At 45.3% G+C, this 24590-nt stretch overlaps 1 protein-coding gene across 4 annotated transcripts in view; it reads right to left on the reverse strand.

Annotated features, from left to right (window-relative positions):
* The window catches only part of NCKAP1 (NCK associated protein 1), a 128876-nt gene that overhangs the window by 87916 nt on the left and 16370 nt on the right, over positions 1–24590 (reverse strand). For 2 of the 4 annotated variants that reach the window (XM_088476366.1, XM_088476363.1), the window contains exon 2: positions 7917–7934. The exons of the other annotated variants lie outside the window; for them this stretch is intronic. In XM_088476366.1, coding sequence (XP_088332492.1) covers positions 7917–7934 — 18 coding nt within the window. The remainder of the gene's footprint in view (positions 1–7916; positions 7935–24590) is intronic. 4 annotated transcript variants of the gene reach the window in all.

The raw sequence follows: 24590 nt of genomic DNA on the forward strand, positions 1-24590 counted from the left end.
GAGGTATTTTGTGTCTGGAAGAAAATGGTGGTTTGTAATTAGATTATTCTGCGTTTCCGATACGGATAGCCTTCGCAAATCACCTGCGCTGCTGACACTAACAATGATTATTGAGAATCCAAAACTTAAGGTAATGGAGTGGGTGCCAATGAAGGGGACCTGACTGCTCTCTTTGGGGAAACAACAATGGTAAAAGGACCCCTTTAAATAACAGCACTTAAAATGCCGATCTTCTCTGTATCACTATAAAGATTTTGAAGATAACCAACATTGGGCTGTATTCAATTAGCGTTGAAAACTGCTGTTTTTTTCACCCCAAAAAAAGGCAACAACGGCAACAGACAAAAAAAAAAAATAGTTGAAAATGGTTTGAACATATTGGGTCTGGTATTTTGGGGTGAGGTATGGATGCGTCAAGTGTTTTAAATATCGCACGTGGTCACAGCAGGCGTTTTTTTTAAGGATTTTAAAAATATGAGATATGGTAAGAACTTACCCTTGTTATCTCTATTTCTACGAAGTCCATAGGGTTCCACAGGATACCTTGGGGTATAGGTGTGACGTCAGTCGCAGGGCACCAAAGAGTTAAGCTTTCAGCCTCCCAGGATGCACTAGGTCCCCCTCCTATACCCCGCCCCCGGGCCAAGGCACCTCAGTTAGTTACCAAGCCATAGGCCGGAGGAGGAGAAGGAAGAGAGAGAACAAAGATCTGGACACATACAAGAATCACATTCTCACCAGAGGGAGACGGAAAACCGGTGACCAGAGCAAAGCCCATCTGCAGCACAGGTGCGACAGGGCGGGAGTCCTGTGGAACCCTATGGACTTCGTAGAAATAGAGATAACAAGGGTAAGTTCTTACCATATCTCATATTTTCTACTTCAGGGTCCATAGGGTATCCACAGGATACCTTGGGGATGTCCCAAAGCAGTATCCTTTAAGGGTGGGGACGCTCCTGTGCAGAAAGGAGAATCCGCCGCCCGAAGGAAGCATCCTGAGAGGCGAAGGTGTCAAACCTGTAATACCTCACGAAGATATGGACAGAAGACCACGTAGCAGCCTTGCAGATCTGAACTGCCGAGGCACCACGTCGAGCTGCCCACGAAGGACCCACAGACCTAGTGGAATGAGCCTTCAGAGAAGGAGGGACCGGTAGGCCTTCATGAAGATAAGCTTCAGAAATAGCCATACGGATCCAGGCTGCCAAAGTTTGCTTTGAAGCAGGCCAACCCTTTTTACAGAAGCCATAGAGGACAACAAAGCGTCCGACTTCCTAAACAAAGAAGTGCGGTCAACATAAGTCCTTAAGGCCCGCACAACATCCAAAGAGGCCTCACCCACGGAAAGACCCGGTGAGTTAAAGGCCGGAACAACTATTTCCTCGTTAACATGAAACTGGGAAACAACTTTGGGAAGAAACTTGGGCCGAGTGCGGAGCACTGCCCTGTTCCCATGAAAAACCAAGAAAGGGGGTCTACAAGAAAGAGCCCCTAACTCAGAAACACGTCTGGCTGAAGCAACGGCCAGAAGGAAAACAGTCTTAGCTGTTAGCCATTTAATATCCACTGAGCCCAGTGGTTCAAACGGCGGTCCTTGGAGAGCCCTCAGGACCACAGCCAAATCCCAAGGCGCCACAGGTGGAACAAAGGGCGGCTGAATACGGAGAACACCTTGCATAAAGGTGCGCACATCCGGGATTGTAGCAATCCTACGGTGAAACCAGACAGATAGGGCCGAAACCTGTACCTTCAAAGAAGCAAGGCGAAGCCCATGATCTAGTCCCGCTTGCAGGAAGGCGAGAATCCGAGACAGACGAAACTCCCGCGGTGCATAACCTCTCGGTCGACACCACTGGAAGAACGTATGCCACACGCGATGGTATATCCTCGCGGAAGACGGTTTCCGAGCTCGTAACATGGTACGCACCACAGAGCTGGAAAACCCCCAGGACCTCAGCATGGCCGTCTCAACAGCCACGCCGCCAAAGACAGCCGAGTCAGGTCCGGGTGAAGACAAGGACCCTGAGACAGAAGGTCCGGTCGTAGCGGCAACCGCAGAGGACTGTCCACGGACAGACCCTGAAGGTCTGAGAACCAGTGCCGTCTGGGCCACGCGGGAGCTATCAACAGGAGCGTTCCTCCTTCCTGTTTGAATTTCCGGATTACCCGTGGAAGAAGGGAGACCGGAGGGAACAGGTATGCGAACCTGAACGTCCACCGGACGGACAGAGCATCCACCAGAGACGCCCCTTCGTCTCTTGTGCGAGACCCGTACACCGGCAACTTGTTGTTGTGCCGGGACGCCATGAGGTCGATTTCTGGAAGACCCCACCTGTCCACCAGTAGTTGAAAAACGTCCGGGTGCAGGGACCATTCCCCTGGATGAACGTCCTGGCGACTTAGAAAGTCCGCCTCCCAATTTAGCACTCCCGGGATGAAGACCGCTGATATGGCCGGAAGATTATGCTCCGCCCAAACCAGGATCCGAGAGACCTCTACGAGAGCCGCCCGACTGCGAGTTCCTCCTTGCCTGTTTATGTAGGCCACGGTGGTAGCATTGTCCGACTGGACCTGCACCGAGTGACCCTGGAGAAACCGCTGTGCCTGCAGGAGAGCATTGAAGACCGCACGGAGTTCCAAGATATTTATTGGAAGCTCCGCTTCTGTCGGTGTCCACCTGCCCTGGAACAAGTGTGGACCCGAAACTGCTCCCCAGCCCCGAAGACTGGCGTCCGTTGTCAACAGGACCCAATTTGGAACCCAGAACGGACGTCCCTTGTTGAGGTGGGTCGTCTTTAACCACCACGCAAGGGACAGGCGAACCTCCGGGGTGAGCACAATCGTCTGGAACTTCAGAGACTGAGGCAGCCCGTTCCACTTAGACAGGATCAGGTGCTGCAGAGGTCTGGAGTGAAACTGGGCGTATTCCACCATGTCGAACACCGACACCATGGAGCCCAGTAACCTCATCGCCGAGTGTAAGGACACCCGGCGGCTGTGCAGACAACTGCGCACCCTTGACTGTAAAGCAGAGATCTTGTCCTCCGTCACGAAGATCCTTTGCTGTCCCGAGTCCAATAAGGCTCCAAGATGCAGAATCCTCCGAGACGGGATTAGAGTGGACTTCTGCCAGTTGATTAGCCAGCCGTGCCGTTGCAGCAGTGCAATGGTCAGGTCCAAGTGGTGTAACAGGAGCTCTGGAGATCCTGCCACCAATAACAGGTCGTCCAAGTACGGCAACATGCGGACTCCTTGCAGCCGCAGAGAAGCCGCCATGACCGCCATAGCGTCCTGTATGTCCAATGACACCATGTAGTCCCCAGGTTCCAGCGCCAGAATGATGGACCGTAGGGTCTCCATCCGAAACTTCGGGACCCGCAAAGACTTGTTGAGTGCTTTGAGGTTGAGAATCGGACGATATGACCCATTGGGTTTCTGTACCAAAAATAGATTTGAATAGAAACCCTGGCCCCTCTGGGAGAATGGAACAGGCACTATAACTCCAGCCTGGAGCATAGTGTGCAATACCTTCCGCAGCTCCGTAGCCTTGTTCCGGTCTGATGGTAGACCCGTGGTGAAGAATCGAGCCGGGGGTCTGTGCCGGAAGGAGAGGGCGTACCCGTGAGAGACCACCTCCAGAACCCAAGTGTCTGTCGTAGTGAACGACCAACACCGGGAGAACTGCAGCAGGCGGCCTCCCACCCTGGGATCCCCCAAGGGGAGACCCGGACCGTCAGGCCGCAGGCTTGTCATCTGGCTTGGGGGCCGGACGTCTGGTACTCCATGCCTGTTTCCGGGGCTTGACCGATTTCTTAGGGCCAGCCTGTCGAGGAAACGACTGTGGTTTGGGCCTGCCCTGGGCCCTAGATGACCGAAAGGACGATGGTCCAGAACCAGAAGGAGCAGCGGCCGACGGGAGACAAGCAGATTTGGCTGCCGCCAGCGTGGCCACAATCTTATCCAGATCCGGACCGAAGAGAACTTCTCCGGTAAACGGCAACGCTTCCAGACCTTTCTTGGATCTGCGTCCGCCTTCCAGGATCGCAGCCACAAGGTGCGACGAGCAGCTACCGCTGCTGAAGAAATTCTAGACACCAGAGTACTAATGTCTAGAGCCGCCTCGTTGATGTAGGTGGCCGAATCACGGAGATTGCCAATCAACTCCGCCTGTTCGGCCGGACAGTCGGATTCAAAAGAAGCCTCTAATGAATCCGCCCAGCGCTCCATCGCTCTGGCAACCCAGCAAATGGCCATAGCCGGCCGTGCTGCCCCCCCAGCAAGGGAATAAGCGGACTTCAGGCAGATTTCTACCTTGCGGTCCGTAGCATCCTTAAGGGAGGACATGGATGGCATCGGCAATGTGGCACTACGGACAAGACGGGTCACGTGAGAATCCACCTGTGGAGGGGATTCACACTTAGCAAAATAATTATCCGCGAACGGATAAGCCACCGCCAGGCGTCTCTGCGGCTGGTATCTTTTGCCAGGTTGTTTCCACGCCTCCTCTAAATGGTCCACCAACTGACCCGAAAGAGGAAAGACTGTGGCATCGCCCTTCACATCTTTGAAAAAGGCATACTTAGATTTAGCCGCTGGGGGAACTTCGTCCTCAATCACCAAGGCTGTGCGGACCGCCCGAATAAGTCCAGGAATATATACTTTGGACTTAGCATCAGCGTCCTTAGTATGGAAAGGTTCCTGATCGTAAGGATCCAGAATCTCCCCATCATCAGACGTCCCTTCGTCATCCTCATAAGGAGCGGACAGAGACGCCACCGGCCTTTTATGAGACCGCATCACAGACTCCCCTTGCAACACATCCGACAAGTGCTGTACAGAACTCGTCAGGGAGTTAACCCACGCTGGCTCCTGAGAACCCGGGAGCGGGGAAATAGGGAGACTGTGGGGTACCACCAATTGTCATGGGAACCCCTGCATGGGTGACGACACCACAGACTGCTGGGACAAACCCATCGGAGTAAACGCGGGCTGCGGAGCTAACTGGCCCACTAAAGCTGTTAACGCCTGAGCGAAACAAGCCCAGGGCGGCTCCTGTACCGGTGCTGTAACCGTAATAGGCCGCGCCATGGACAAACACTGCCGGCAAAGGCCCTCCGCGCTACCCTCCCCCTCCGCTAACGGTACTTTGCACGTGGTACACTGTAGCCGGAGGGGAAAATCACTTTCAGACATGATGGCACCACGTATGTGACCTCTCTCACCAATTAAGTATTAAATAGGCGAGAGACCACCCTGCAGCACCGCACCGCAAGGGCTTTAGCAGAAAGAACAGGGACAGTAATAAAGCTGACAGTTTAGAGAAGAAAAGTTACAGGCAGCGCTAGCACAGTCACATACAATGCAGAGAAATAACAATTCCTGCACTAACAGCGCTGATCACTCAACTACACAGACACAGGGCCTGGTAGGACACAGCGCTGCATACACAGACCTGAGCCACAGCGGAGGAGAGGTATGCGGGGGGACCCAGACCACGATGCTTCCTTCCAGACTTCCAGCAGCGTTCACCATGCGTTGCAGAGAAGATGGCCGCCGAGGAGCAGAGAGAAGCTGGCCTGGGGGAGGAGCGCTGCCACAGGACCAGTCGGCAGCATGCAGAGAGGGCTGTGTGCAGCGGGGGAGGCGCCGGCTGTGAGACAGGGAAGGCGCGCTCCCCTGGCATGCATTTAACCCCTGGGACGCCGCAGCGCTACCGCTCTGCTGCGGTCCGCTGTCCCAGGGGGTAGTGGAAGCGCAGGTTGGTCGCCTGGCTCCACGCTGCAGCCAGTCCCCAGGGAGCCCCCTGCCTGGGGACTTAGGACCATGTGATCAGCGGGGACCCACCGCGGGACCCCGCTGCTTACCTCTGTCCCCCTTGAATCCGGCCATGGTCCGGAGCATCTGGGGTCACCGCTAGCTGTGACCCCAGACGCCCACCAGCATCCACGGATCAGTACCGGCGTTCTGGTACCGGCGGGGTGTAGGGAAGACAGCATGGACGTCAGGACTGACTGTCCATGCTGTTCATCCAGATGTGCAGCCACAGCTGCATGAAGAAAAAGCTTCAGGGGCTCTTCTAGCCCCCACTCCAACAGGTGCACCCGACTCCGGCCGGGCACCAAACTAAACTGAGGTGCCTTGGCCCGGGGGCGGGGTATAGGAGGGGGACCTAGTGCATCCTGGGAGGCTGAAAGCTTAACTCTTTGGTGCCCTGCGACTGACGTCACACCTATACCCCAAGGTATCCTGTGGATACCCTATGGACCCTGAAGTAGAAATTATGTTTTTACGACACAAAAATATACTTGCACCCGTTTTAACGTACCCTTAATTTACATGGAACAGTAATTTCCTAAAAAAAAAAAAAAAATAGCTTTAAAAAAAAATGTTTTTCCGCCCAAAATTTGCGCAGCCATTTTTCGCCAAAGTACACAACTTATGATTTTTTTTTTTTTTATGGTAATCATTTGGGGCGGGGGGTTTCCAAAGGCTTCTGAAAGAAATACCCCCATTTTTAGCCAAAAATAGGGATTTTGCTTTTTTTTTTTCTTCTCCTGGTCTGGGATGGAGAAAACTTTTCTCCAGTTTTTTTTACCTGTTGCCTGAAAAGGTCACCGTGGCGAAAAACATGGCGCTTTTCGCTGCTAATTGAATACGGACCATTGTTGCAATAGACTAAAGACGGGGGGGAGGGGGTTAATAAAAAAAGAAAACAAATTTTCTGAGCTTGTTCGCACACGTGCTACGTATAGAGATTAAATAATGTTAATATGCAATTTAGCGATGGCTTTTTAACATTTGCTCTACATACATGGCTCTTAATATAAATCAACTGTACTGGCGGCATAAGAAATAGGTTACACTTCCTTTGAAAATTTCAATCGCAGGTAATGAGATCTATATTTAATGAGCTGTTTGTGCTTTTATTAGCATAAAAAGCACAGAGCTGATAGGTATGATCGGGCCATCCAAGTTCTGCTGTATATAAAATAGGGAATGTAGGATTTTTAAGACCCAAAGCCATAGGTTTTCAAACGAATACAGTATAAATCTTCAATAGAAACTTTAGAACCAAACAAATATTAAAGCAGCAGAAATCTTAGCAGTAAATCTCATATCACCTCATAATGAACTGGGAACATTCTTTTGTGTGTCTTTACATTTACAGGATTTCCATATAAAGCTCCTTTTCTATTGGTAACCTGCTCTCTGTTAACATCATGGATCCTATTTGGTCTCACAAAAAGAGGGGCCCATTCTGTAAGCAAAGCAACGAGTGACAAGAGAGCTGCTAATAACGTCACTTCCTACTCGCCATCGGCGCACAGAATCAGGCTACCGCATAACATCTATTACTGCTGGGAGTTTAAAACGGCTGCATGATGGAAGCAAAGGCAGAGAGAGCACTTTTGCCTTTAAAATATACTTGCAAAACATTTTATTATGGGACCCAAAAGGGAGAATCCCAAGGAGAGGCGATCCAGTTAAACAAAAAAGTGGGCTGGTGACTTAGTTATTAAAAGTATGGATTACGAGATAGGAATCTCCATCAGGCTAGCAAATTATTAGAAGCACATGTGCTACAGCATCTAATAAACGGCCTTTAAACATGCTCTGGGTGCGTAAAGGTTATATGTATATTTCAAGTTTTTAAAGTTTTGTGGACAATGATAAAAAAAAATAAAAAAAAATACCTAGATTAGAAAAAAAGATGCTGGAAACTGGAAATAGTCATTACATGCAAATCTGATCCGGCATGCACGCTGGTAGTGTACAGGGCGCCATTAGTGAGGCTGCTATAACTACTTTTAGTCACTGATCTTTTGGGTCAGGTTGTAGATTAGACAAAGTAGTCATGGTGTAGTCTGGCTTTTAAAACAAAAAAGGGCAAAGGGAAGGTGAAAATCAATGCAAACCTTCCAAACTTGTCCTTGCTGGGAAAGCATTTAAACAAAGAGAGAGAGAGAAAGAATTACATACAGACATTTTATAGCAAACTAAACATGCACATTTTAACAATTAACACAGAGATACGTCACTTAAAGACACCCTAACCTCATGAAATATAGGGGTCTATTTATTAAGCAGTGTTAGGAGACAGAGTGAAAGGAGATAAGGTGCCAGCCAATCAGCTCCCAACTGTAATTTTTCGAACACAGCCTGTGAGATCGCAGTTAGGAGCTGATTGGATGGCACCTTTCACTTTGTCTCCTAACACTGCTTAGTAAATAGACCCCACATTCTCTTAATTGCGCCTTGTGCAGAGGAATCCGTGCACAAAGCGCATGGGACATTGATCAAAACAGATGCAAAACAAAGCAGAGGTGTTGCCTGTAGCTCCATATCCATTTTTCGAGAGCAGTTTAGAAAAGCAATGCAGACATAGATCCGGTAAGTGAGACTCTAAACGGTGCGTGGCTTCATGGGAACACCAGTATGGTTGTGCAAATTGTGACGGCGTTTGGGTAGAGAGTATTTTGTCCTGATTTGTAAACATTTGGGGAGATCTGCAAACATCTATGTGGCCACTATGGAGACCACCAGTTTACTAGTTTCCAAAAATGTCCCAGCTAGGTTATGCAATGCCTCTCTAGAAGCAAACTTTGTAGTGTCTGCCACCTCTTTGCTTGCCCTCGGTCATATTAATCAGACCTGTGACCACTGCCACGTGCCAAGATCGCACCCACAGCATGCCAGTACAGTCTCCGTTATTGCGAGGGAATTATCATACATGAGTACATTGGACAAGCGGCTGCTGGGAGGAGAGAAATATAATGTCTCACTAGTAAATGATGATCATTGCAAGTAGACATGGTAAACTGGAACACACACAAAAATATTCAACATCCTACAAATATAATATACAAAAACATATCTAATTATTTATTTGACACAACTACCAACAAATCCAAAACAGTGTTAGGTTGCCTTCAATGTTACTAGGTTTATAAACAAACATTTTCTGATACTATGTTACTCATGTGTTTCAGGGACACTTGTAACATTTGTCATTACACACATACATAGATATTACAGTATCTATAACTCTAGGAACGGCTACATTACCCTGAACATTCCATTTATATAAGAAAGTAAAAGTACTTTTAAAATGTCTGCAGTAAGGATTATTATTATTATTATAATTGGGTTTAAAATGCATCTCTATCCTTGTTAGTGAATGGAAGTTAGTACTCGCCAAATATAGCCTAATCTCCAGTAAAATATTACACTCACGCTGAGATCACATTAACACCTGCAGAGGAGTATTTATCTCCTTTGAATACCGGGATGCTCGTCCAGGTCAGCCTCATCATTGTTCTACACAGCTGTAACAAGTTCTGGATGCACAGTACAATTGGGGCAGGTGTAATAGACAAGGCATATCTCTGAGTGCGCCAAGATGCTCAATATGTTTTTTTCTAGTGGTGTGGCTGGTGCTTCATTCATCATTGTTCAGGAAAGGGATCTTCCATACAGACGGAGGAGGCACGTTGGCGTCTTTTCCAGCCCTGAACAGAATTCCTGGTGCTGAGAGGTTATTTAGGCACTGGCTGCGAGCTCCACCAGGCCGTAACAATACATCAGGGTGTGGGGTGGGCTGGACGCACACCAAATATTTAGTTACAGCCATAAATAAGGACTTTGAATAATTGATATTTTATAAAATGTGTTTACAATATCCAATAGCATGTATACAAATATTTTTTTTAATCGCCGTGAAAAAAAAAATCATAGCGTTGCTGGAAATGCTGAAAAGGACGATATGTCTGCTCTCATCGATGTATAGGGACTGTGCCGCCGCATTCATGAGGCCGGCGGTGGAATACAGACTGAGATCTGTATCTATTTTCATGCATGCAATGTGGCCGCTTTGCATGCGGCTCTGAATCAGCGAGATATTGCCATAATCATCTCTGAATACAACTATCTTAAAAATGCCTTACAGTCGTAAAAAAAAAAAATCAAAATCAAAAGTATAATGCTGCCATCCATATAAGCATCAGACACAAGGGGGTACATTTATTAAAGTGAGAGTTTTTAGAAGTGGAGATGTTGCCCATAGCAACCAATCAAATACTAGCTATTATCTTCTAGAACAGGGGTGGGAAACCTTTTTTCTGCCGAGGGCCATTTTGATATATAGAACATTTGAGAGCCTGGTGCAGGCCACACCCCCTCCATGTGATATCAAAAGGGCGGGGCCACAATTTCCAGTGATTACAGCAATGCCCGGAGCATCCTGAGGATGCTCCAGGGAGCTGTAAGGGCAGCGATGTGACCATCTGAAGCATCCTATGGACGCTCCAGGCGGCACTGCTGCATAGATTCTGGCTGCAGGATGCCATTATAGGCACCATGCTAGCCAGATGAGGCTAGCAGAAAAAAAAGCTCAGGAGGGCCGGACCGAATGATTCCGCGGGCCTTATACGGTCCCCGGGCCTGAGGTTCCCCATTCCTGAGAGGGGCAACATCTCCACTTGTAAGAACTCACTTTAGTAAATATACCCCAAGAACTCTATTCACATGAACCTAAAATACATTTTGTTAAAGCGGACAATCCAACATGAAACATGATATTATTTTGTGCCCTTATATTAACCATTCTAGATAAAAACTAGAGGCAACAGTACATCAGATTAGATGGCATAGAGATATACAATAGTTCTTCACTGGGAACACAGACATGAAATTAATGTATGTGTGCAGCCAAAGACCATCTCTCTAACTTCAACTAGGGTGCTTTTAAACAATCCTATGTGGGCCTAGACTGACTAGCAAACAGTAACCAGCCCCTAAGCCACTTCCCATGGCAGAGGAAACTGCTGCAGACTAGCAGGTCACTGTATAGAAGCAGGCGATGGTTTGCATTGTGTGGGCTGGACAAGTGACCTTTTCCTGACTGGTGAGATAGCTGGATTTTTACACCACTGGCAAACTGAACTCCAGCTGTACGGATGACAGCATTTCCTATGCTGGATTTCATGTTTCACAGTGTGTACCTCATGGATATTTTTATGCTACACCCATCAATGCAGTAGAACAACTTCTCCCATAGAGACGCACCCTTTTCCCGAGTTATACATCTACCCAAACTGCATAGTGCAGTCTACATACGACCTAGTATTTGAAACCAAGGAGACAGATGTGAGAATGATTTATGAAGTGAAATAAACAACTCAATGAAATAACAAAATTCCTATTGAATGAAACTTTTCCAAAAGACTTTACAACTTATTACAAGCACCAAACACTCTTAATCGTCTTAAAACGTAGTTTGGCCATGTACATAGCAGTGAGATATATATATAGATATATGATATAAATCATGTGCGTCACGCATATAAATTGAATTGTGTGTGTGTGTTCAATGTATATGACTCACATGATTAACGGAGCTGTCTATAGAGAACATGGCGCTCCATGTCTGTGTACGGTATATGCATGGTACAGTACTTTCCCCTATAGCAGAGGTTCCCAAACTCTGCCGTTACAGTCCAGGTTTTAAGGATATCCGTGCTCGAGTCCAGATGGATACAGCAAATTGACGGAGGTACTAATTAAGTCACCTGTACTCAAGCAGGGAAATCCTTAAAACCTGGAATGCAACAGCAGAGTTTGAGCACATCTGCTCCATAGAACAGACCAGACACAATTCAAAAATCAAATACACCAAAAGCATACTTGCAAACAAGCCCCGAGTGTACATTCACTCCTGTTTATTTTGCAGTGTGGAATGTAGAAATAAATAATTTTGAAAGCGTTTGGTTTTTTTTTTATTTTGTTTTTTCTAAACAACTTTCAAGTGCTTTTTAAATACGTTAAAGCTTATATAACTTTATGGAGTTAATTTCTAAAGAATGTGCAAGAGTTTTTGGGCAACTGTACACCTCTTACCAGCAATAGAATTCTGTACAAAATTCTTAAAGGTAATCCCTCATTGCATATAGCCAAAGTATTATAATACAATAATACAGACTATGGGATATATTTACTAAAGTGCGGGTTTATAGAAGTGGAGATGTTGCCCATAGCAACTAATCAGATTCTACTCATCATTTATCTAGCACCTTCTAGAAGATAATAGCTAGAATCTGATTGGTTGCTATGGGCAACATCTTCACTTCTAAAAATCCGCACTTTAGTAAACATACCCCATAGTCTTAAGTTGCGTACACACGGTACGATTAAAATGCACGATGATAACGATCTTATCGTTAATATCGTGCATTTTTCGGTGCCTCCAACCCATCAACGACCTGCGATGCGTGGGCACGTATGGACGATAAAGATATTGTCCATCTACCGTGAAAGCTGGCCAACCTGGTCGATATCGACCCGGTCGCTGCCCGCCGTTGGTGGTGTGCTGGATGATCGATATCGATCATCCAGCACACCCGGGAGATGGTTCAGCGATATCGTTATCGCTGATGGTCGTCCAGTGTGAATGTACCATTAGTGTAAACCGTTGTAAAATTAAACTTGTTTGAAAAAGAGGAAAAAAGAAGAAACCCTCTAAGCACTTGATATGTTTTTTCTTATGAAACACACCAACAAAATCCTATTGAAAATAAAAAAAAAAAAATATATGAGTCATAGCTCTGTTATAAGCACATTTTTGAGGCAAATGTGTTGGGTCTTTAAGCACACGTAAAAAAACCAACTCATTTCGGTCCAAGCAATTAGGCACAGTGAGCAGACTATGCCCGCGTTGTGCCGCTGGAATGCCTGGCTACGGCACCCTTCATAGCCCATAGATTGCTTGTTTTAGTTCACAGCCACATAAGGGTGCATATTATAACGTCCAATGTTGGACCTACTGTATGTACGGCCGATGTGCGCAATGCGTCACACTTCATTGAATGGACCCCACAATATAACAGCTCTACCAGAAGTCGTTTAGCAGGCTGGGTTATATGTAGTAACAGAGTCCTTGACATCTTCATTACTTCTCTAATTTGTCTATAAATCAAAGTAGGTGAAAACCCTCTGGCTATAAAAACTTTCCCCATCTTAGTTAATGTCTAATGTTTTAGGTAGACTACTCTGTGAAGACTCTACAGGCTCTGATGAACTGAGAATTCTCGAATATGAACTTAGTGGGAGTATTTAACAATATATTAAAGAACGTTTTTTTAAAACAAAACTAGTATGTGGCATTCTGGCAGCATCATGTGACTGGCTATAAAGACCAAGCAACATGTTTTTCTTACAATGAATGTAAGATAGGGGCCACGGCAAGTGACATCGCACAGGGTCCTTTACTTGGGAAGGTCGGTAGGGTGGGGGGTAACATTTTTATGCACCATCTGCCTTCTATGGGCAATTTATGGTTGTTATGGAATGTTTACTTGTAAAGCTGTGTACACACAGAGGTCCGCTCCCCGATACATCGTTCTGACGCAAATCGCATAGTGTGCCCACGGGTCCTTCATCACATCGTCCCATCTGCTGTGCTGCACAGCAGATGGGACAATGCGATGAACGACGCCATGCTGTTAAACAGCATGGAAAGATACACTGCGCTGTTGTACACTGCATCGTGTAGTGCACAGGTTCTCAAACTCGGTCCTCAGGACCCCAAACAGTGCATGTTTTCCATTTCTCCTCACAGTGTCGCAAGTAAAATAATCAGCTCCACCTGTGGATCTTTTAAAATGTGTCAGTGAGTAATGAATACACCTGTGCACCTGCTGGGTGACCTGGAAAACGTGACCCGTGTGGGGTCCTGAGGACAGAGTTTGCGAACCACTGGTGTAGTGTGTACGGACGGCGCAACGTATCGTTACATTGTCTCGTCTGGGTACACCATGATTATTATTATGGTGTAGTGTGTACCCAGCTTAAGTCTGAATGGTGGGGGCGATTCAATTCAGCGCGCTGTTAGCCCAACTAAAGGATTTCTTCTTGCAGCCTCCTCAGTGTGTGAGCAGAAAATCAGACTAAAGTGTTGCCCGCGATGCTGTTTTCCGGCTCAGCGCCGCACTAACAGCCTTGTAGGCGGCACGTTATTCGGTGAATGCCAGTTAGCGCGACTAAACACCCAGCTTAAAAAGCGCAGTAACCAACAATTTCCAACTTAAGTGGCTTTAGTCGGACTTAACAGCAGGCTGAATTGAATAGCTCCGGGAACTCCTTCCCCATGCTATTAACAGCAGGCTGAATTGAATAGCTTCGGGAACTCCTTCCCCATGCTATTAACAGCACGCTGAATTGAATAGCTCCGGGAACTCCTTCCCCATGCTATTAACAGCACGCTGAATTGAATAGCTCCGGGAACTCCTTCCCCATGCTATTAACAGCAGGCTGAATTGAATAGCTCCGGGAACTCCTTCCCCATGCTATTAACAGCACGCTGAATTGAATAGCTCCGGGAACTCCTTCCCCATGCTATTAACAGCACGCTGAATTGAATAGCTCCGGGAACTCCTTCCCCATGCTATTAACAGCAGGCTGAATTGAATAGCTCTGGGAACTCCTTCCCCATGCTATTAACAGCACGCTGAATTGAATAGCTTCGGGAACTCCTTCCCCATGTTATTAACAGCACGCTGAATTGAATAGCTTCGGGAACTCCTTCCCCATGCTATTAACAGCACGCTGAATTGAATAGCTCCGGGAACTTCTTCCCCATGCTATTAACAGCAGGCTGAATTGAATAGCTCCGGGAACTCCTTCCCCATGCTATTAACAGCAGGCTGAATTGAATAGCTTCGGGAACTCCTTCCCCATGTTATTAACAGCACGCTGAATTGAATAGCTTCGGGAACTCCTTCCCCATGCTATTAACAGCACGCTGAATTGAATAGCTCTGGGAACTCCTTCCCCATGCTATTAACAGCAGGCTGAATTGAATAGCTCTGGGAACTCCTTCCCCATGCTATTAACAGCACGCTGAATTGAATAGCTCCGGGAACTTCTTCCCCATGCTATTAACAGCACGCTGAATTGAATAGCTCCGGGAACTCCTTCCCCATGCTATTAACAGCAGGCTGAATTGAATAGCTCCGGGAACTCCTTCCCCATGCTATTAACAGCACGCTGAATTGAATAGCTCCGGGAACTCCTTACCCATGCTATTAACAGCAGGCTGAATTGAATAGCTCCGGGAACTCCTTCCCCATGCTATTAACAGCAGGCTGAGTCACAATGAAATATGGAGAAAGTGCCATACACACTAAAGACTAATCCATTGGCACAGGGGAAGCAATAAGTCATTACGGGCGGTCAGTATAGAGTGATCATTGATGCCATGTGCATGTTGTACAAATACGAATAAAAAAAGCAGCAATCCGATAGCCACGCTCTTAAGGTGCCCACACACATAGCGACATTTTACACGATTTGGCCGATTTCGATGAATCGTGACGACGAATCGGGTAAAAAAGGAACAAATCGTGAGTTTATACTCACGAGCACGATGCCGATGCGCGTCCCCGCTCGTCGTACATCGCATCTTCTGATCTGCCGTGCTGTAGGGCAGATTAGCCAATCTGGGATACAATGCATTGGCTGCAAGATGGATCTTTAGTCAGATTGGACATTTTTAACTCCAAATCGTGATCACGGCGGCAAGGGAGCTCCCGTGAAAGTTCATGAGGAAATTGGCCATAAAATCATATCGTGAGGACATCGGTATGTGTGTGTGGGCACCTTTACCCTTAGGGCTGAGAATAGTAACCATTTCCACTACAGGCAAAAAGAAAGCCATTTTATTTTATCAACATACATATACAGAATGTATATATACACTTTCATTTTATGTTCACGTGTTTAGGGATTCTGCTAGCCTAGTGTGGCACTCTTACTTTGCTGGTCTTTGTGCAATATTCAGGATGAATTCAGCCCCCTGAATGCCGGTACTTTGTTTTCCCTGTAAGTGTTCTAGTTGCAGAAAACTAAAGTAATCAGTAGGAGAAGCATGAATATTCAGCTGCCTGCCAACAAGCACATAATGCTAAGAAAGCCAGCCTTGATACATGTCAGACTTGCTACATTTCCCTCCTACACACAGCACAGGATTGTTCAGGAGGGTTTACAGCGATTTTTAATTGGTATAGAAAGAACAGCAAGCTGGTACTCAGCCCTATATACGACAAATCCAACTATTCAGGGAAAAACAGAAATTCACTAGAGGAAGGGGAAAAAAATAAAATAAAAAAAATACATTCAGACAAAATCTTATTTAATTCAACACAACAGCACAGTTGTTAGCATTGCTTCCTCCCAGTTTTGGGGGTCTTGCGTTCAATTCCGATAGGGCCTGATGTGTGTGGAGTTTGTATGTTCTCCCCATGTATGTGTAAGTTTCTGCCAGGTGCTCCGTTTTCCTTCCACAGTACAACAAACATACTGGTTGAATTGGCCACAAATAGACCTGTGTGTAGGCGTTCGGGAATTAGACAGCAAGCTCCAATGGAGCAGGGTCTGGAGTGAATGATTATATATTCTCTGTACAGTGCTGCACCATGTGACCTGCACTATATTAATGTATACAAAGAGCAGGTCTCCTACTCAGCTTAGGAACACATTCAGGTTCGTTATCCAGTTTCTTTTCATTTTGGATTAGTGTAAAATAAAGAGAAGGAGGTCATTTCCACTGAGCACAAAGTAAGCAATAAGCAACATCTGTTTGAAAACCATCCACTCAGCTTTTCCAAACACTCTCTTCCAGACTTCCCAACAACTTCAAACGGGATGTAGTTGAGATCCTGGTGCTGGAATCCCTAAACCAGTGGTATCAAACTCAGGCCCTTCTGCTGCAGTGGAAGTACACATCCCAGCATGCAGTGCCACAGTTTTGCTATTAGGGCATGCTAAAACTGCTGCAGGGCATGCTGGGATATGTAGTCCCGCAAAAGTTGAAGGGCCAGAATTTGACGCCACTGCCCTAAATCAATACCGGTGCTGACATCCTGACAGTAAGTATTGAGGTTAGGGTTAGGCTGGGGAAACAGTGACACAGGGGTCTAGTTACTAAGCAGTGTTAGGAGACAGAGTGAAAATAGATAAGTGTGTGATAAGGTGCCAGCCAATCAGCTCCCAGCTGCCATTTTTCAAACACAGCCTGTGAGATGGCAGTTGGGAGCTTATTGGCTGGCACCTTATCACTTTTCACTCTGTCTCCTAACACTGCTTAGTAACAAGACCCCCTAGTATGGAAAGCGTTGATAAGACAGTGCGGCCAGCAGAAGTTTTAATATAACTGGAGCGCGGATAATTTTTGACTCACCCTCGTATATTTGTGTTTTGTTAGAACACAGGTCAGTAAATATTGTCTAACCTTAGAATTACAGGCTACAAGCACCGCGTTATGGGGCAAAAAGTGCCAATGTTGGTGGTCCAAACCAGAGAGCTCTGTGCTGCCGAACAAACAAAAAAAGCCAGGAGAGGAACATTAAGCTCCAGTGTACCAATGGAAAAAAACAGCCCCGATACCACAAATCTACTCAAAAAGGTTTCTACTGCAATGGGGAAAAACAAGACACAGACAAGTTTGCTTGCTGGAGCTGACCTACCAGTCGCAGATAAAACTGAAACAAAACAATCAGTGTATAAAGAGAAAATACATTTGCAAAGAAAAGAAAGCAACATCTGTCCAAAAAAAAAGGGATTTACTCCAGCAACCCCTACAATAAGAGAGTGATCTTTAACCAACACACAACAAAGCACTCCAAACAAATGTTTTTTTAATATCAACAATTTAAAAAACAAACAAAAAATCTGTCCAAACATTGCAATAAAATATTTTGGTTAACCGATGGTCGATCAAATTGGAATACAAGATATCAGTGGGTTCACAATTGTCTAATTGGTGAAACTAATGTGTGTTCGAGCCTTAGCAGGGCTGTTTAACAGTTAACCTAGAAATTACATTTCTAAAATGACAGTGACCATAGCCAGTGGTTTATTTTGTTCTGCAGTTGTTTACAGTCGATCCTAACTGCAATGCAGCGATTTCATTGTATGTAGCAGAACATGGAATAGTGTCACTGTATTCAGACCTAAAACAAAACCCAGGTTCAAATATCAACTCTGCAGCTTGTTAATGGTATCAAATTCCATTCACCAAAAGCGCTTATCAAACATACATGGAGAGGAAGGGGGATGATGGGGTAGGTTTAGGCATTCATCATCGGTTTAATGATTTCTCAGCAGATGGAGAAGATTTATGCTGGCCATTCACTAGTGCGATATTGGGCCGATTGCCCGATTTGCGAAGCGGCGTACGATGAATCGTGTGGAAATAGTGTCGTTTTTAAAAGGTAGGATACGATCCGATGCGTGCTGCCGCAGCTCTTAAAACGTGTCGTTTGATCAGATGTGCAGCCCATCATATCTATCGTGATCGTATGTTGATCGTGCCGTGTATTTGGGCATGCGATGCATCGTGCGCCCGACTGCTGTCATTTCAGTGACATTTTGAAGAATGATGATCAGTTTTTCAGCAGGAACACGATCGATCGTAACGTGAGATCGTATCTACATCGTGTTGCAGAAGTGCGTTCGGGACTGCCAAGGAGCCGCCGGGGAGTTCAAGGGAAATTGTAAGATGAATCTTATGCTGGTCATACTAGTGTATGGCCAGCATTAAGCAGCAGCACAACATCACCTTGTCTATTGATCTTCCATCTACTTTTACGCATTATTCCATCATTGCACATGACATCTAAAGCTGGCAACACACATGGCGATCTGTACACGATCAGACAATGCGTTGTGTGCGATTTCCCTTGAAACTCTCCCCGGCAGCTCTGCACACGATTTGGTGTCCAACCTTCATACGATCTCTCCTGCAGTCAGACTTTCACAGTGTCCTAGATTGACAGATCTGATGATGCGATGTGCGAACAGTTGGAATGCGCATCGCATCGTGAGTGGGGACTCACGATTTACTCAGGATTTGGCCATATTTTACACGATCTGTCGTTCCAATGTGTCGGAATCGCCCAGATCGGGTAAAATATCGCTATGTGTGTGGGCAGCATAAGAGGCATATTCAATTATGAGCAAAGTTTTTACGCGAACATCATGCCCAATTTTGGATTACTGCGGGTATATACGCTTTCGATACCCGCTGTACAGCAATGAAAACCCCGCGGTGCGTGAAAACACTTCTTTCCTCCATCTTTCCACTTGGGAGGTGGCTACTGGGCCACCACAGAGCTGCTGGGAGATGTGGCTCACACAGTCACACACAGTCACACACATACACTGCTGCAGAAGACTGGGTCCAGACAGCCTGGATGAAGAAGACACCGCTTCGGAAGGTGAGTAATTAATTAAGCTTATTGGAAAATTCCAATTGCTTAATCAGTCATAAGGGGGTGGGTGCCACAAGTGTCCCAGAGCGATCCCCCACCATTTTTTTTTTAAAATATGGATTTTTAGAAAAAATTGGTCGAACTCTGAGGCTGCGAAAAAAAAACAATAAAAAAAATCTCCTGCCGTTCAAAAAAAAATGAAAAACCCTTCACCTAACTAAATAGCAGAAATCCCGCACCTTCTGGGAAAGAAACGGACATTTACGCCTTGGGGTAATGCTTTCTGCATAATCCTAGTAGCCAGGAGTACTTATTTAGAATTTTTGGAGTATATACTAATTAGTTCAGAGACGCCCATCATACTACTTATGTGCGGAATACCTGTGACCTCTAATATTTTTGTATTGATGGTAAATTAAGGTACAATCCTATAATACATCTATACAGTGGTGGTAATAGTGATATGGTAAATGAGACTGAGGGGCCACTAAGGGGCAGATTCAATTAGGCGTGGAAGCTGCAAACAGAATCTGTCTATCGTAACGTGTGGAAGCTCGCGGCTGACTGTAACTGCCCCTTTGCTCCTGGTGCTTCAGGGAACTTAGTAAGCTTAATTAAAATGCATCTAAAATCAGAGCTAAAATGAACACTAATACAAAGACATATTAAATAACAGAATTTAACATTGCTTTAGGTCTCCCATGTCACACACAGAGGTACATAGGCCAGTAGGAACAGATGCTGAGAACAACATTCAGTTTCACCAGAACTTCACATTCAGATGAATTTACTTCTATCTGGACTGTGCGTCTCTATTACAGAGTAAGTTATAGAAGACATTTTTCTGCAGATTGCGTACACACGTAGCGATCAGCCAGCGATACGATATCGCTGGCTGATAGTCATGCCGATGACGGTTTCGCTATCGTCTATACGTGGCCTAGCAACGCTGGTCGATGGTGAGTTAGTAATGACCGTTTTGAACAATAACGATATCGCAGGCTTATGCAAGTAGCTCTCCAGCTATGGCTTCTGCTTTAGAGACAAGTGTAATTGTGACAATCAACAATTGGTACTGCTGACTTAGCAGTGAGGAGAAGTGCTGATACCAGAACCACTTTGAGCACTGTAAGTATGTATACACTTTTTCCTCCTGCATTTCAGCTGAACGACAGTGGCAACAGTTTAAGTACCTATTACAGAGCAGAGACTGTCAATCAAGATCACACAAGGTACCTTAGCTGCAGGATAGTGCATGTAAATAGCATGAGTTGGAGCATGTTAAAGAGTACAAATGCAAACTAGCAGGTTATTATTAAAAGTATTGCAATTGAAAAACAGTAGATTAAGATTTTTCTTCAAATAATCACCAATTAAAAAGTAATATTTCAGGGCTCACATTATAATGATGCACTTTTTTTTTTTTTTTTTTTTAACACTGCAAGCGTCAACATAAGAGCAAGGTCATGCTCTGTTCTAAATATTGCATTACATTTTCATAACACTAGACATAGGCAAACGCAGGGGGGGTTCCGCCTGCCTGGAAACCCCCCTCCCCAGGCAAACACCATGACCACAATAGAAATCGTAATATAATAGATTGTTACTAGTGCTGCATGTTCTTCTCGGTATCACAAATGAAATAATTAGCACCACCTGTGGATCTTTTCACATGTATCAGCCAGTAATAACCTCTGCATCAACTAGAAGATCTGGAAAACATGCACTGTTAGGAATGCACTGCTATAGAGCCCAATATGTACATATACAATATGTCCAGGGCAGTACTAGGTTCTTCTGCTGCTCCTCCAGGCTCCCGGACTCGCCCGGACGTGAATTGAGTCGCCCCCATTGAGGCCAATTTTTTTTTTTAAACACACCCTAAAATGACATGTAATTATTGGGCCAATTAAGCCAACTGAAAACTTCTACATGCATAATAAGTCATTAGGGGGGCTGTCCAATGGGTTTTGCACATTTTTACCTTAAAATAGACATTTTCCCTACTATCTTGCAAAAACAAACGCGATTTTCCTCTGGAAAAAAAATGTGAGTTTGGTTGCCGTGAAAACGGCTAGCACAAGCCAACTCGCACCTAATTGGATTGAACTATATAATCACAACAAGAATATCCAACTATTTAAAAAGGTAAAGAAAACAATACTCGATTCTGGTATAAAATGCATCACAACATAAAATAATTTTCAAAATTTTAAGTTTTCAAAAACAAAAATTATAAAAACAGTTAAAATCATGCAAACTATTAAGTCACAAAGAAAATGTCCTATAGCATCATTTGTCCGGTCATTGCACAATCTGCCTCCCACCCCCAACTATAACCCCAATGCACACAAGACACCCAACCACAATACCACAAAATGTGATTTAGTAGTTTTTCAGGGCTTTCAGTTGAGGAACTTGGCACTGTTTGATCATTGTTCTATTACTGCCATAAAACAGTCATCTGATAAGCCCTGCACATCGTTGTGACTAATGACCACACATCTGCTGATAATAGTAACAACTATATTACTATGAACAAGTATCTGGTTTTCAGGCCCCAATGCAGACACAGTAAAGGCCCCCACACACGGTGCGTTTTTTTAGACAATTTGGCCGTAATCGATGGATTGGAACGACCAATCATGTAAAAAGTGCCGTGTGTGGGGATGATTACGACGCCGATGCGCGCTCCCGCTGTCGCTGATCTTGGTCACTGATCAATTGAACCTGCAGGAAGATATCGACCCATCTTTCACGATTTGGCACACATCATTTCGTGTGCGCGCACGATTTGTCGTCACTGACCCTGGCCACTCCCCTTCACTATCTTTAAATGTTCCAGCAGATGCTGGATATAGACGATATACAGTCAGGTCCATTAATATTGGGACATTGACATCATTTTCATATTTTGGCCTCTATTCACCATCACAATGGCTTTGAAATGAAACAAACACGTTGTGCTTTAACTGCAGACTTTCAGATTTAATTTGAGGGTAATTACATCCAAATCGGGTGAATGGTGTAGGAATTACAACAGTTTCAATATGTGCCTCCCACTTTTTAAGGGGCCAAAAGTAATGGGACTATCAACTCAAAAGCTATTTCATGGATAGGTGTGGGCTATTCCCTCGTTATTTCATTATCAATTAAGCAGGTAAAAGGTCTGGAGTTGATTCTAGGTGTGACATTTGCATTTGGAATCAGTTGCTGTCAACTCTCACTATGAGATCCAAAGAGCTGTCACTATCAGTAAAGCAAGCCATCATTAGGCTGAAAAATCAAAACAAACCCATCAGAGCGATAGCAAAAACATTAGGTGTGGCCAAATCAACTGTTTGGAACATTCTTAAAAAGAAAGAACGCACCGAAGAGCTCAGCAACTCCAAAAGACCCAGAAGACCACGGAAAACAACTGTGGTGGACGACAGAAGAATTATTTCCCTGGTGAAGAAAAACCCCTTCAAAACAGTTGGCCAAATCAAGAACACTCTCCAGGAGGTAGATGTATATGTGTCAAAGTCAACAATCAAGAGAATACTTCACAAGAGTGAATATAGAGGGATCACCACAAGATGCAAACCATTGGTGAGCCACAAAAACAGGAAGACCAGATTAGAGTTTGCCAAACATCTAAAAAAGCCATTACAGTTCTGGAACAACATCCTATTGACAGATGAGACAAAGATCAACTTGTACCAGAGTGATGGGAAGAGAAGGAAAGGAACTGCTCATGATCCAAAACATACCACCTCATCAGTGAAGCATGGTGGTGGTAGTGTCGTGGCGTGGGCATGTATGGCTGCCAATGGAACTGGTTCCCTTGTATTTATTGATGATGTGACTGCTGACAAAAGCTGCAGAATGAATTCTGAAGTGTTTCGGGCAATATTATATGCTCATATTCAGTCAAATGCTTCAGAACTCATTGGACGGCGCTTCACAGTGCAGATGGACAATGACCCGAAGCATACTGCAAAAGCAACCAAAGAGTTTTTTAAGGCTAAAAAGTGTAATGTTATGCAATGGCCAAGTCAATCCCCTGACCTGAATCCGATTGAGCATGCATTTCACTTGATGAAGACAAAACTGAAGGGAAAATGCCCCAAGAACAAGCAGGAACTGAAGACATTTGCAGTAGAGGCCTGGCAGAGCATCACCAGGGATGAAACTCAGCATCTGGTGATGTTTATGCATTCCAGACTTCAGGCTGTAATTGCCTGCAAAGGATTTGCAACAAAGTATTAAAAAGTGAAAGTTAGATTTAAGATTGTTTAGTTTGTCCCATTACTTTTGGCCCCTTAAAAAGTGGGAGGCACATATAGAAACCGTTGTAATTCCTACACCGTTCACCTGATTTGGATGTAATTACCCTCAAATTAAATCTGAAAGTCTGCAGTTAAATCACATCTTGTTTGTTTAATTTCAAAGCCATTGTGGTGGTGAATAGAGGCCAAAATATGAAAATTCTGTCAATGTCCCAATATTTATGGACCTGACTGTAGATGGCAACGAGCCATCTATATCATTTGGTCGTTTGTACAATCCTTCCATGTGTAGGCACAATATGTTTTTTTTCAGGATTCTAGGGGAAATCGCAAACTACATCAGATCGTTTGCAAATCGCACTGTGGGGGTCATTCAGACCCGCTTGCGAGCGGCAGTATGCTCGCAAGCGGGTCGATGTTCCCCACTGCGCATGCGCGAGACCCGGACTGCGACAGCCAAGCTGTCGCTCCGGGTCTCGCACCAAAGGTGGCCTACCGTCTGAAGCCGACCCCACTGACATCACTAGTGATGTCAGCGGGAGTGATTTTGGCTCTGATAGAGCCAAAATCACTCCAGGGCTTGCGGCAGCGAGACCCTACCGCAGGGTCTCCGTTGCAAGCCCGATGGTCGCAATGGTCAAGACCATCGCGACCATCATCAAGGACGCTCGCTATAGCTGTGGGTGGTAACCCACAGCTATGCGAGTGTCCATGAGGACGCTCCAAAAAAGGTAGGAGGGCCCTGATTCAGAGCGAGCGCTCTGGTCAGAGCGTTCAGCTCTGAATCAGGCCCTGTGTGGGGGGCGTTAACTGTCTTGTGGTCAGTGTATTAAAGGACATTGGGACTGATCCAGCCGTGCACTTCTGATCGCTGATTCCCGATTATTGAATAGAAATAGAACCTCAAATTGCTCAGCCTACAGACAACAGTCATTCATTTGACTTAATAAGCACAATCAACACATTACATCAAAGCTTGTGTTTTAAGTGTAATTTTATTGATCTGACACTAGAGGAAATGAACGAACAAACTCTCCACCATCAAGGAAGAAGAGGT

The sequence above is a fragment of the Taudactylus pleione genome, unplaced genomic scaffold, assembly GCF_031769625.1.
Source record: "Taudactylus pleione unplaced genomic scaffold, aTauple2 ptg000188l, whole genome shotgun sequence".
In the NCBI taxonomy this organism is placed as follows: domain Eukaryota; kingdom Metazoa; phylum Chordata; class Amphibia; order Anura; family Myobatrachidae; genus Taudactylus; species Taudactylus pleione.